This window comes from Sphaeramia orbicularis, chromosome 20, assembly GCF_902148855.1.
Source record: "Sphaeramia orbicularis chromosome 20, fSphaOr1.1, whole genome shotgun sequence".
NCBI lineage: Eukaryota > Metazoa > Chordata > Actinopteri > Kurtiformes > Apogonidae > Sphaeramia > Sphaeramia orbicularis.
In genome coordinates this window covers 18,930,541-18,945,104 of record NC_043976.1, presented here as the reverse complement: position 1 = coordinate 18,945,104, position 14,564 = coordinate 18,930,541, and the positions used below count along the sequence as shown (strand labels likewise).

Genomic DNA, 14,564 nt, shown 5'->3' with positions numbered 1-14,564 from the left:
CATATACATGAAGGTAAAGTAACAGGCTAACATTACATCATCAAAGACACATCTGTGCCATAGTGTCTGATATGAAATAATCAGCAACAGGGCAAGCCCTAAAAACAAATTAGACAATGCATCACAAGAACAAATACTTTCACCAGTGAATCACACAATGTATGCGATAGTGATGATGTAGGCATGTGGGTGAGACCAAATGTAGAGGTCCTAACACAGTTATCTTGAAAAATAGTTTATAGAATAGTAAAAAAAACAAAAAAACAAAAACAAAAAACAAACCTAAATAATAATTAAAAAAAAAAAAAAACTGTTAACCCCTGTACTTCATTGTTGCAAATGTTGGACAACTGAATAACTCCAAATGATTTAATTCCTTTAACTGCCAATTCACTAATGCAAAACATTTACTTTCAACAGCATAGCTTCATCCAAAACATGTGCAGTTGTGTACAGGTCATTCAGCCCCAGACAACTCCAAAAACACTGCAAACTTCATTCCTACCAAGACAGATATGCCTGTATCATTGAATCACTTATTTACATGGCGACAACAACGCTTCTGGGAAAACAGCATCAACTAGTGATGTGTGACACGTACAAATTACATTTGATTTGTAACAGGATGTCAGTTGAAAATTGACTGACCTTCAAACAAAAAGACACAGTGCAGAGCAGATGTAAAAGTTTGGATAATGCAGAAAACAGAGAAAGATTCTGTCATGTTATCTGGGTTAATATGAATATGAAGCCACAGTATAGCAAGCAGGTAGTTATATTTGCATAAGAACTAACATGCTCAACATCATTCCAACACAGATACTTATGTAACACTGCATGGTTCATTTCATACGGTGATTTTGAATAACTCAATAATGCAGACGCATACATTATAAGACAGTATTACAGTAAGTGGGATAAGGGTAAAACTTTGGATGTTTTATCAGCAGGGTTCTGGTAAGTGGATGCTTTGCATTATGTCCACACTCAGGATAAATTTAAGACAAAACATGACCCAAAATAACTTCTTGACAGTCTATATGCTCACATATATGCACACTATCAATAACAGTAACAAAAAGCTATAATATAAAAATAATGTAAAATAAAATAAAGCACTGCTGGTAGGTAATGACTGAATAGAAAAGCATTCTCAAACCAACAAGTTGCCATCAGAATATTTGCAGAGCGAGAAAGTTCTCCAAAGGAAGCACGTGCCTCAATTTTAAAATTTAAGCATTTTTCATGACAATTAAAAAAAAAAACACAATTAATCAAATTAATTTGATATATTGCCCTAACATGACTTGATAGATACACTATTTTGTCTCAAAACCTGACATTTAATCTCTGCAGTGACACAAATTCCCACAATGATGAAATATGCTTTTGAGGTGTGAAGTGTTAAAAACTTAATCTAATCTGATTTAAATCCAAAAAAGTGAGAGCTGAGGTATGTTTATGTACCAATGGGTAAATTATGCTGGAAGAGGATGATTAACCCTGCAGCTTCTGGGACATTACAGCTGCTCTCATTGGTCGCTGATGAGTCACAGAATGGAGACAGAACTCGGGTACATGCTGTCAAGTTCGAGCTTGTCGGGTTATGCGACTGGAGATAGACAGTGAAAATGCAAGCTAAACAACGTGACATTTTGCATGTACTAAAGTATTGCCAGTTGTGTTCCGCTTCCAGCACAAAACATTTGGCAGATACCTAATGTACAGCAGTTGCTCTCATTGTTTTGAAGTGCACTATGAAATCTAATTGAAGCGGATTGCTGCACGAATGCTCCTATTTTTCTGTTATGTCACAGTCCATTAGGGCAGATGTTCTTAGGTTTCTCTTGCTGTACAACACTGGGGGATATATGAGACATTTCAGGAAGTGGGAGGGGGTGTATTAAATCGGAGAGCAGCTATGTATGTGTGTGTCTACTAACTGTATGTCTCCGAGTTACCCTACTCAGATACCAAGGGCTGGTTTGGGTATGTCATGCTTGCCTGCAGAACAGTGTCATGCTGTCACATAATCACACAACTGACAATGTCACCCTGAGTTCAAAACGCCAAGAGCACTTGGATAGTGACATCCTTCTGGAAACAGAGTATTTTATATCACTGTCACTACTTAATCTGTATAACCTGTAGCTCTGACTTCCATGATATTATGAACACCAAATGAACCATAACTGACAGATGAAAGCAGGGTCATTTCAGACATGGTTGTTTGTAAGTTCTTCGTTACTCAGTCAAAAAACTATTCTATCAAGTGTTTTAGATAAAATTTCCTGGGAATTTCCAGCAAGAGATAACTTGTGATGATCCACATAATATTCATGATGACATTTAACACAACTGATTTCCTTGTTGAATGATAACTAGGGCACCAATGTGTGTGTATGCAATGCACTGGCGATAAACCCACAACTTCACACTGTACCAACACAATTTTTTGTCCACAGAACATTCTACATGAATAATAATAGCAGAGACAGAGGGAAAGGCAGCCAAGCCACATTAAATGGCATGTTGTAAAGTAGGTTTTCCATGTGGCTTAGTTACTGATGTTAACAAAATATTAAAAACTGTGTAGAAAAGCATGTTCATGAAATGTTTAAAACAAAATTATATAGAAAATATTTGTACTCTTTAATGCATAAGCCCAGGAACTCATATTAACTGACAAACATCTTCTTTTAAAACCATTTGAAATAAACACTACTGAAAAACACAAAACCACTACTACTATGCACCGCAAACTGTAAACCAACCCTCCCTGTCCCACTATAACAATTTGACCTTGCCTGCAGAAAATGGCACACTGCATGGTCTTTTAACTGCCTGCAACATACTATATGTATACACCACTTCTGTGCTGACATTGTAGCCCAGTTCTTTTCTTATGTGGGTGTTACAGCTATTTGAGAACATAAACTATGGTAGAATTTCACACTGGAAATGCTATCCTGCTTTGGAAATAATATCCACCTGTCGTATTTACATTGTGTTAGTAGAGCTTGATATTGTTTGAAAAACTCAGCACCCTACTTTTTCATTAGCAGCTATACCAGTACTTTGCTTCAGTAAATATGTAACTTTTAAATTAGTAACATGACATAAGTATCAGACCACCTCAACTCTGCCAAACTTTAAATCTTCACAGTTTTCAATTCCAGACGCTTCTGATGCACTTTAATTTGAATAAAAAATGTAAAATTGTAAATTTTAAATTTGGTATAAATTTACATCTTGGAATTCCCACCGGCAGAAACCAAAACATCCTCACTCATACGACCACACGCTGTGTCATTTCTTTTCACAAGACTCCCATGCTTTCATTGTTGCCATAGAAACAGAGGAGGTTGAAAGACAGGCGGTATATATAGATAAATGCAGTCCTTACCTATGAAGGGGATGGAATCGAGGGAGTCATCCAGGTTGTTAGAGCCAGACTTTTGCCGTGTGTCTCCCAGCCTCCTTAGGTGCATGTCCCTGTAGGTGTCGTTAGGTGTCCAGCACATGGCTCCGTCTGCAGAGCCCGCCTTCACCAATGGCGGTGACTTGTGAGTCACTCCTCTCTCGTTATCATTGACAGCTAGGATGTAGGACGGAGGACGATTGGGATGAGGTCCAGAGTTTTTCTCTCTCCTAACGACCACAACTGTTGCATCAAGTCCTTCTACCCCCTCTGTTAGCCCTCCATTAGTTCGTACAGGAACAGTGGTGGAAATGGAACTGACATTTGGCCTTTGAGTAACAGCTCCATTGGTGGTGGAGGAACCAGAGGAGGAGACAACAACGCCACTTTGTAACAGTCGCTGTGTAGGGAGTTTAGAGGAAGTACCAGAGCAAGAGGAGGACCTGGCTGCCAGGCCTGCCTCAGACCTGCTCTCTATTTTCAGACTGTCAGCTCTGCCCCTGAGTTGCAGGTGCAGTGGGGACGGGTACCCGATGTGGTTCCCCATGATGTTAGCTCTTTGGTCTTTAAGAGGGTCTGTGGCTTTAGTGGAGGATAAGGCAGGTGACGACTCTGAAACAGAGTTTTTGACAGGCAGACGTGACGGTCTCATTATAACACCATCTGTCCTTGATGTTAGTACAGAATCTGTACTACCTTTAGTAAACACAGGGGCAGCTACAGCTGCATTTGATAATCCACCTCCTCGACCTTCGTCCTCCTGTCCAGTGAGAGTCCTGTTCAGATGAGGTAAAGCTCTCAGGCCTGTTCCCTGCCTGTTAGCTCTGGCTTCCTCTCCACGGCACAGCATCAGCCTGTCATCCAGCCCTGCTCTACTGTCTCCAGTTGACTCTCCAGGTCGCTGGCCCAGGTAGTCACAAGATCGCGCCCTTGGTTTGGAGACCCCTGTGGGGGTTGAGAAAGGAAGTGCATCCTGGGAAGCACTCCGTGGCCAGTTCCTGGCTGGTATCATCCTCTCTGCTCCAGTTCCAAGCCTCTCCTGAGAGGCACTACGCAAAGGAGTTATTGCTGCTGGACCCTGGTGCCTTACGTCCATCCCACGGTCATTGGAGGCGCTCCTTCGTCTGACCTGGGACCCCAGCACCCCTCTTTGACTGGTACTAGGAGGTGGTGTGCGCTGCTGGGTGTAGGCAGAGCTGGAATTGGCAGCTGCACGCAGGCTATCCAAGCGCTCCTGGATGGTGCGGCAACCGTAAGTGTGCAGCCTCTTAGCGTCAATATAGTCCTTGTAGGTGGTGTAGGTTCTCCAGTCAATGTTCTGGTGTGGAGAGGAGGAAGGGGCTGTGGGGGAGGGGGAGTAGTGGTTGGCACTGGGTGAGATGGCAGTGGAGAAAGAGTCTGGGGAGGCAGCAGTGAGAGGGGCTCGTACAGGAGGGGATAAGGTGTCAGGATATACAGGGCTAGGTCTAGAAGTCACAGAAGGGGAGTAGACTGGTGTGTCTGTCGGACGAGAAGAGGGGTACTGCAACTGTGCTCCCCCGGATATTGAGGGAACTAGGGGTCTGGGTTTGGCTGATGTATCTGTTGAAGGACCATACCGGTTCTCTTCTGTCCTGTGGCTAGGTACAGTACGAGTCCCCCGAGCCCCCCTGTCAGCTGGGTCAGGGGACATTGCCACTGTCCTCACGTTCTCGTTACAGACACAAACCACTGTCTGAGATTTTGACGTCTGCTGCTGAGGCGGAGGAGGAGATGGCGGAACAGGGATTTCTACTCTGTAGCTCTTTTCCATTGGCCCACCTCCTACGGGTCTTCCAGGTCCCTGAGCTGGCCCTCGAGGGGTCTCACTGACAGCGGAGGGCTCTGATGGCTGGGACATGCCCGCAGCCTTAACTTCTATTCGTGGGTAGCAAATGGGAGGAGGCTCGGGGATGTTCTGGGCATTTCCGCTGTATGCCTCATTTCCTTTGAGGTATGCATCCTGGGAATATGCCTGTAACAGATTACAGGACATGATGTCACTTCTGCTGCTGAGATGTTGGAACGCTAAAATACATCACATTTAACCTCTGGAGATTATCACACTCCACCAGGGACAGGATACATTAGACTTTTCTAACAGACATATACAGAACAGGGAGTGCTGAGGAGCTGTTGTGAAACAGATGTTACAAACCGGCTAGAAAAGCAACACTAATAATAGCAAAGGAAACAGTTTTATTTACAATTAACACTGACATTTTATTTCTGCGTGTTCCCATTTGGAAACTACATCTGCGCTTTAGGCAATGTCTGCCATCACCTGTCAATAAACGTACTGTAACAGATCACCTGTAACTCCACCTTCCTCTGACATCATGTAAACCCTATTACCTGAAAACACCTCGTGTGCACCAGAGGTAGAGCTGAACGCTACGCATTAATAATTGTATTAGCAATCATTATTCTGATACATATTTCTACAATTTTAACTGTAAATATCATTTAATTTTTTCTGGCAAACTTCAAATAAGCATCGTGACCATGGTATGGTATGATATTTTTAGGCCTGAGCATCTGTTTAGCACCACAATGCTTGATTTAGAATGACTTAATGTGAAGTATTATGTCCTATTATAATATATCTTGATCAGTACATCCACCTTTAGTTTTGATTGTATTTTTATTAAATGTTCAGCCCTCCTGCTCCCTTTGTTAAAGGAGGGAAAGAATGGTAAACTACTAGCTCTGTTTAAGCTTACAGGCGCTATCACTGCATTCCCTTAGAAGCGCTGTCAGTGGCATATGGACAGCTGGATACAATCCATCTATAAAAATACAACACCAGCATGCTATAAAAAGCCAAAAACGACTACCGGTCTGTTAATTAGTTTCTCAATCTTTTCCCCTTTGGAGAAAAAATGAAGCCAAAATGTTACAGTGCCATGATATGAATAGCTGCCCTGAAAAACAGCAGGTTTAGAAACATAAGGGGGAGAAAATGAAAGGGACAGGCAAAGAGGGAAAAGCTGGAAAGTCCAGGAGAAACAAGCCAGGATTGAGGATTACGGTTAGTATGCATTTTACCCACCTTTCGTCCTGGAGAATGAGCCCTGAGGCAGGAGGAGAGGGTGAACGGGGGGCGCCTCTGCCTGCCACTGGCAACTAATGCTACTTCTGTCAGCATGGCTCCGCTAAAACTACGGTACTTTCCTTGGTTACATTCATTAAAAAATACCTGATTTTGTGATCTACATCTCCCTGCTTGGGTAAGAATCGCCAGCTTCAGAAAAAAATGAGCGAACACGAGATATTTCCTCACCTCTGCAGTGCATACACTCTTGAGAAAATGACAAGGAGAGCGTTGTGGTGTTGGACTTTAATCGATTGCACTCTACCTGATGTATCAGGTTACAACTGTGCTAAGAGCGGCATATCTGCTGCTGGGTGCCACCCTCTGGATTTGAATATCTCATACAAAAGCACAGAAACTGATTTGCATACATGGAAAATACAGAGGAAAATGTTTGTGGTTTAAAGTATCTATCACATGCTATTCAGGGAAATGGGTGTTTTAGGTATTTGACAACTTGTGCATAAGTAAATATGAGTTATAAAGGTGGTACAACACAAAAGCTCTAAATAAGGAAAGAGAAAATAAAAGAAAAGGACTGATTGAAGGAGTGATTAGTTTTAGTTTCCCCTCTTACCAGAGCAGTGATATCCCTGGAAAACTGCAGTCCACAGGTTAGAGAAAGGCAAGCAAAGAGAAAAAAAGAATAAAAAGCTGTAAACAGGTGAGCATAGAGAAATGAGAGGCCACAGATGTAGGTGAGACAACTTCTTCGGCAAAGGCTAAAAATATATTCCTGCTGTGGGAACGGTGAACAGGAGCATCAAAGGAGTCAGAGCAGAGGAATAAGACAGGAGATGGAGGAGAGAACTTCAGCTGCGGTTCTGCTCATCTCAAGCCTGAAAATCTCCCAGTTTGTTTTTTGTCTCAGCACCATGGCCGCTGACAGTACACGGTGGCAAATATATTCAGCTGGCTTTCCCTGCCTCCACATACTCAGCATTTCTTCTCTTTTCTGTCAGTCTCACCTGCTCGCCATGGTACCTCCCCCTCCCTCCCTCCCTCTCTGGCTTCTCAAGCATTTTCACTTTGTACTTGCTCACACACTATCGGCTTCTTTTTCCCTCGTCTCTCGTCCCTTGCCTGGCTCTCACCCGTTCAAGGCCGCTGGATCAGATGTTCACTTTCGGTTGAGCATGACAGCACGCCTGCCTGCCTGCCTGATCCACACTGGCTTCTTTCCTCACTCGCTCATGTAAACAGCGTACTGAGAGAAGTCAGCTGACTGCAGCCGCACTTCCCCCTAGACAGGAGGGAGTTCAATATCTCCTGATACACAAAACAAACAAACACACTGAAAACACAGACCATCTTTATTCAGTGACCCTTATCATACAAATTACTGGATCATCTTTCTGAACACCCATATTGTGAACCAAAGTGCTCAATCATAAAAGGTCAAGCAGAGAAAGCATGAGGATTGTGATAAATTAGGATGACTCATTTTCAGGCAATTTAAGAGTACAACTTTTTATGATCTTTGTGTATATGCCACATATTTAACATATTGTATTGAGGAAAAAGTGATGATTCACATTTAGAGTTCCATTTAACCTTCTACTATCCTGACGTTCACTCTGCTATAGAGATACAGCATCTTCTCAACTGGTTTGAGCCCACACACGGCAGACACATTCCCAGAAATGTAAAGTGAAAAACAAACACTGACTGAAATTAATTTTGACTGGTGTTTCATCAACAGGAGAAACTAATTGTGTCTTTCAAAGCCTTCGGCCTCATGAGCATTCAAACTCATTCCAAAAGACCAAAAGGGAGTCTCTGTGGCTTTTGGTGAGCTGTGGCCGAGCTAACAAGTTATGTGTGGAATTTAGCAACACAGTGGGATCTGACTCAGTTTTCTGCTCTGGGAGAGATTTCCAAACAGAGGTGACTAACATGTGGCAACTGGGTTGACGCCGCCTGGCACTGTTTTATCGTCTGTTGGGCTGTGAACCCTGACTTATGGTGTTGGCTGGTTCTCTGCATCACTGACCTCACTGAGGCAGTGTGGCGCTGCGGTATGGAACCTGGCTCCGTTTTGTTATTAGCAATGAGTTAGTGAGATGAGTAAGTAAAGACAATAAACAGCAGGAGTTTATCTAAGGCTATGGCCAGACTAGTGCTTAACTGTACACCATACTCTAGTGTTTTAGATCCCTAGAACAGAGACTTTTGGGAATGTTGCTGACCCTGTTTGGTTTGTCGTATTGGAAAAGATGATATGGACATCACTGCCTGACTGGGTCTTGTCATTACATGTCCTTCCCTGATTTGTTGCATTTGTCACATGACCGTTTCTAAATAAAACAAAACAATAGCCTTGATGACTTGATGGTAATAGAGTAATTGAGACAGAAAATCTTGCTCCTTTCAGTTGTGCCCCATAGAACCTTATTTTGGAAAGAAACTGTATTGCAATTAATGGTGAGGAAGGAGTGAATTAGAGGGGTCCCTGTCTGTGCAGTTCAATTCTGCATTAAATGCAGTAATAATGTAGTAATATAGTAATAATGTAGCAGTAATATGAACATTTTTCATCATTATTACTACAATATCTAGTAAATAAATAAATACTAGTACACATGCCTAGTGTATATGAACAGTTCTATTGCTGTTCAAAATGTTCTACACCCATGTAATGCCATGTAATGTGGTGTAGATAAACCAAAAATGTACCCCAAAATTACAATTTCTCCACATGACAATTATGCACCTCTAGTCTGGTGTGGATTATTCACGTTGTCATTTTACTTTCCACAAAAACTAAAAAGTTTCGTTTGACAACAGAAAATAGTCGCAGTGGTGGGTCAGTCCAGTTTTATGAGTTGGTTACCATTTGTTGATTTGTGTGTCTGTGACAGACACAGAAATATGCAAAGACTATTGCAAAGGTCCCCCTTAAACTTGATGGAAGTCTAAGACATGAGAAATTAAATTCTGGAGCAGGTCAAACACATGGAGTGAAACCTCTTATTTATAATGGGTTTGCTTCATTGAGCAGACTGTGGGGCCATTGCAGATGTTTCCTCAGTCCTTTGTCTTCCTTATAGGATGTTTTCTTTCCAAAATTAAAATGAAATTTAACATTTTCAAACAGCTGTGCATGTTTCAACTGCATCTCACCACAAATGTAGTAGATAAGAGTGGATAAGTTCATGCTTTTGTTATTACAGTGATGTTTTGGTACAGAGACTAAAATTAAAGCTGTTGCTCATCCATCCATCTTGCCTGTGCTTTAGTCTGTAGTCATGCGTACAAGTATGCGTATGGAGCAGATAAATAAACGGATGCCTATCAGGACACAGTTCCATCATGTAACTCCCTCCAACACCACAAACTGTCAGTTTTACACTTCTACCCACGTGGATTAATGGATTGGATTTATTGAATTAAATTGCTACAATATGCCCCCTTCTGATCTGAAACTAAACAACAAGATCTGTGTGGAATTTTGTGTACAGTTGACCTAATATACATTCTTTCAAGGGCACATGCATTGTTTCTGATTAAAATGAATGAACGAATGAATGCTTACCAGCTGCAAAATGTCCTCATCCTTTGGCATCACACAGAGTTCCAGTGAAGCATCACTGATTGCCGCAAGGATGAGAAGGATGAGAAGGAGAGTCAGAGAAAGAGAGACAACATGTTAGAACACATGATTCAGACTGTGAAATCACAGCAATTCTCTAGAAATGATCAGGAAATGCTTCTTAGAAATACTGAATTGAACTTTACTGTACTTTTCTGACGACCATCTCTGCACTATTTATCCCCAAATATTCAGTATTTGAATGATGGGATTACATGGAATCTCCATGAGACCATTTTCTCAACATAAAAGATGAAATTAAATGATAAGAGCTGATAAACTTACCTGTTCTGGATCAAGGCTATAACTTGTGAGTAGGTCTTCCCAATGATGCTTTCGCCATTCACCTTCACTATCCGATCCCCTGGACATAATCAGAGCACACATTCAAAGCCTGCTGTACACCTCAAACAGCAAGACGACAAATTGTGTTTCTGCGCTCAACCACACAGAAAAAGGATCTCCAATCAGTTATCGACCAAGGAAACCACTTTGGAGAAACTCTCTTCCAGCACAAACACATCTCTGTATATGGATCAAAGCAGAATAGCAATAGCATCCTGGGTGCATGAAACTTGTTTATTTGAAGGACCTTCATGTCAGGATCCATCTCCATTTACCTTTTTTGAAGATGGCCATCTTTACAGGAAGGAGAGGCGAGGTAAGTTTAGGAGAGAAACTAGATAACTGTGGGAAAACACTGCTCTCCTGTGTCTCAGGAGAGGAGACTGGACAGACAAAAGCGATCAGCCACTTAGCATTTCCTGTAATAGAGTGTGAACCTGGCAGTAACGCTGACAGGAGAAGTGTACAGCGCTTCAGTCGTCTCCTCTGTGTCAAGGAAAATTGAAGGAGCTGTTTCATATTCAGTTTTTTTTTCCTCATCAGAAAACTGAAGCAAGGAGTATTTTTAACCTGGTGCATAAAAAAAGAAATGGTTCACAGATTAATATAAGAAGAAAGAAAGTGGGAGATGTAGGAAAAACAAAATCAAGGCAGGTTGGAATAACAGTGTGCTTATTACACTTTGTACAGCCTCCCACGAAGGAGCCATCTGTTATTTTGTAACTCATATCTGTTTGGATTGGCAGGTTACAAGGAAGCGGAATTACCTACAGATGTGGAAAAATCTTGGCATCAAACAGCACTTTGAGGTCAAGTGGGAGACAGAGTTAATCATAAGATCTGGTGGTTATCGGTAGGAGTGTAATCCGTCCATAGAGACTCTGTGTGTGTGTGTGTGTGTGTGTGTGTGTGTGTGTGTGTGTGTACCTGTACAGAGTCCAGCTCCGTGGGCGGGGCCTCCCTCCTTCACTTGCTTGACGAAAATGGTGTCCATTGGCTCCAGACGGTTTCTCTGTCTCCCTGGCAACGAGAGAGAGAGCACATGCACCCAGGCAATTGGTCACACAGTGAGGAAGAGCAGCAGCAGAGTCAGAACTAGGCCATATAGCACAGGGAAAATATTAAGAGCTTATTAAAGCAACACTGGAGCCTTAGTGCTCATATCTTCTACAGTCCTTCAATTTGATTTCTCTTTCCCGCTGCTGTTTCGTCTTGGCTTCTCTGAATAAAATGAGGATCACTCTTCCACATTGGCAGTAGCTGTTTAAGATGAGTGATAAGGTACAAACTAGGCCTGGGTATCATTCAAAACTTTCTGATAACAGTGCAGATATTTTGGTAATACTGGATCTCAAATGGCACTTTTTTAAAAACCAAGTTTCCATTTTTATAAAAACTAAATTACATTCTGAGTTGCGTGAGTATTGCAGTCAGGACCATGTAAACTGAGGTCAAGACTTTACTGAGACCAGAGTGTACTGAGACATGACCAGTGGTTAAGACCAAAAACAGAACAGATACACAGCAATGAAGGACTGGCTTCCTCTATGTTCATCATGAATAAAAATGTAACTTTGGAACAATCTGTCACCACATCTTCCATCACTTCAATGTCATGCAAAGTTTACACTTCAACTTCCAAATCCAAAAAAGTTGGGACACTGTGTACATAATAACTGAATGCAATGAGTTGGAAATCTCATAAACCCCTACTTCATTAAATACAGAATAATCAAAAACATATGAAGTGTTTAAACTAGAAATATGGACCAATCTAAGAGAAAATTAAGGTAATATTGAATTTCATGAGAGCAATACAAAAGACAGGACAGGGCAATATTGATCACTGTGCAGCACCCTCATTTCTTTTATGTCTGTTGCTGGAGTTTTGGGAGAGGAATGTTGTTCCATTCTTGTCTAATGTAGGATTCTAGCTGCTCAACAGCCCATGATGGTCTTTGTCATATTTTTTTTTTTCATGATGTGCCAAATGTTTTCAATCAGTGAAAGTTAAATATACCTCACAACAAATCACCTTATAAGATCTGACTTTTGGCAGAAGTTTTACATCAAATCACAGTAATTATGTTAAAATCTATGTGAAAAATAAACTTTCCAGGCCTCTCAGAAAAAAAGACACAGTAGAAATATGGTTGAATTCGAAATGAGAAAATCACATGATTCTTACCATAATGTGGTTTAACTTTTAATCCCGTTCATCAGTACAATGCATTCTACTCAAACCAGCTTTACACCATGAAAAATAAACCTGTTTGCCACTAAATTTAAGGTGCTTGTTAACTTATAACTAAGAAAAATGTACAAAAGTTGGGCGTACATACTGAAAGGAAGAAGTGACTTATGTTGACACTGATGGAATCTAGTCCTCAGGCGCTGGCATGTGGTATCAAACAAACAAGGCATTTTTTTTCAGCACTCGATAGTATCTAAGCAATTCCATCAGTGCCTTACAAGTATTGACATTCAGCACTCAGCCCTATTTAAAAAACACAAAGCAACACACTGCAAATCCAATCCTTTTCTTAAAATAGACGAGCACTGAACATTGCTTTTGCCTTCGCATCCTGTCCCTCGGTTTTCTGTGATCAGATGTGTCCTGAGCTGAAGAGCAGGACAGTGAGGAAAGGTCAGACTGTGCTGACATGGCAACAAGAGGACAAACCACACGGGGGTTTGGTATCATATGGCGGCGTAAAAATCAGCATGCCATGCCATGTGAACAACATAAGGCAAACTAGCGCTTAGAGATGAGCATAAATAGATTTATAATGCATGTAAAATTACTTTAACATGAATGTATGTATGTGTGTATGTGCAAAAGAGAGTGAAATCGTCTTTCCCTGAGCTATAAGCCACAATCTCAGCTGGCCTCAGCTGCCTCTTAGAGCCCGGGGCTTTGAGGGAGAGCAACATCCAAACACTGCACTGTTCTTTCCTCAGGGAACGCTGACTCAGTACAGATTGCTCTTTTCACAAATGCTCCACTTCACATGGCAGATACAAGCATCACGACCCAGAGGTGCCCACTGTAATCAGTGTTGGATTAGATGGGGCTTCAGTGTGCTACTTGAGCAAAACTCTGAAAATGAGGAGGGAGGGAAGAGTCTTTTAATCATGAAATTGGTCCAGAAACACAAACCAGGATTATTTATTTAGTCTTGGAGCACTTTCTCTAAGATCTAGATTAATGCCAGCAACTGAAAATCAGTAAAGTTATGACACACTTCCAAGCAGGAAACACAATCAATTCTCTTTTGGCTCAATTAGGTTTAAATTCATGTATCCTCCTTTTTAGTGATGTACAATGATACTGCCCTCACGTGGCTGATGTTAGGACTAAAGCACAAACAGAAGGGAATGTTTTAATCACCACACACCAAAGACTACAACAATAACTAGAATAGCATTTGGAGAGCACAGACCTCCGCCAAAGTAGATCAGTCCCCGCCCCCGATCACCGCCAAAATTTAATCATTTGTTCCTTGTCCCACTATCAACAATTCCTAAAAATTTCATCAAAATCCGCCCATAACTTTTTTGAGTTATCTTGCTAACAAACAAACAGACAAACAGACAGCCCCCGATGAAAACATAACCTCCACCGTTCCTTGGCGGATGTAATAAATGCTCTCATAGTAATGAACATATCTGCCACTAACAAGTATTTCACATGTCAAGCTTTTTGTCTCAGGAATCACAGACATTTCTGATATTTCTCCTAATAAATAAAACATGGACCATCAATAAATGTTCAGTCTGACTGAAAAGAATAAAAGAATAGTTTGTTTAATAAACTGAACATGGTTGTGGATCAAACAGCACATTTGTCATCCTGGGCTTTAAGAGACACATCAGTATATTGGACAATTATCTAACATTTCACATGCCTACCAATCAGTTAATTAAGAAAATAATTAACAGATTAATCAATATCCTCCAAAACTACCAACAATCTGAAGTGGTCTTATATTCCTCTCACTGTGTATTCAGTGTTAAATCCACAACTGAGTCTGACAAGAGTTGTAAGTTTGATTTAAGCCAGTAGACGGCAGCACAGCACACAAAATGACTCA

At 41.3% G+C, this 14,564-nt stretch overlaps 1 protein-coding gene across 4 annotated transcripts in view; it reads right to left on the bottom strand.

Moving 5' to 3' along the window:
* The window catches only part of arhgap21a (Rho GTPase activating protein 21a), a 93,360-nt gene that overhangs the window by 16,054 nt on the left and 62,742 nt on the right, over nt 1–14,564 (bottom strand). For 3 of the 4 annotated variants that reach the window (XM_030122874.1, XM_030122872.1, XM_030122870.1), the window contains 5 exons: nt 11,398–11,490; nt 10,411–10,489; nt 10,069–10,123; nt 7,111–7,134; nt 3,407–5,414 (listed from right to left, as the gene is read on the bottom strand). In XM_030122874.1, the coding sequence (XP_029978734.1) occupies nt 3,407–5,414; nt 7,111–7,134; nt 10,069–10,123; nt 10,411–10,489; nt 11,398–11,490 (2,259 nt within the window). The remainder of the gene's footprint in view (nt 1–3,406; nt 5,415–7,110; nt 7,135–10,068; nt 10,124–10,410; nt 10,490–11,397; nt 11,491–14,564) is intronic. The other variant, XM_030122871.1, reaches the window with a different exon arrangement.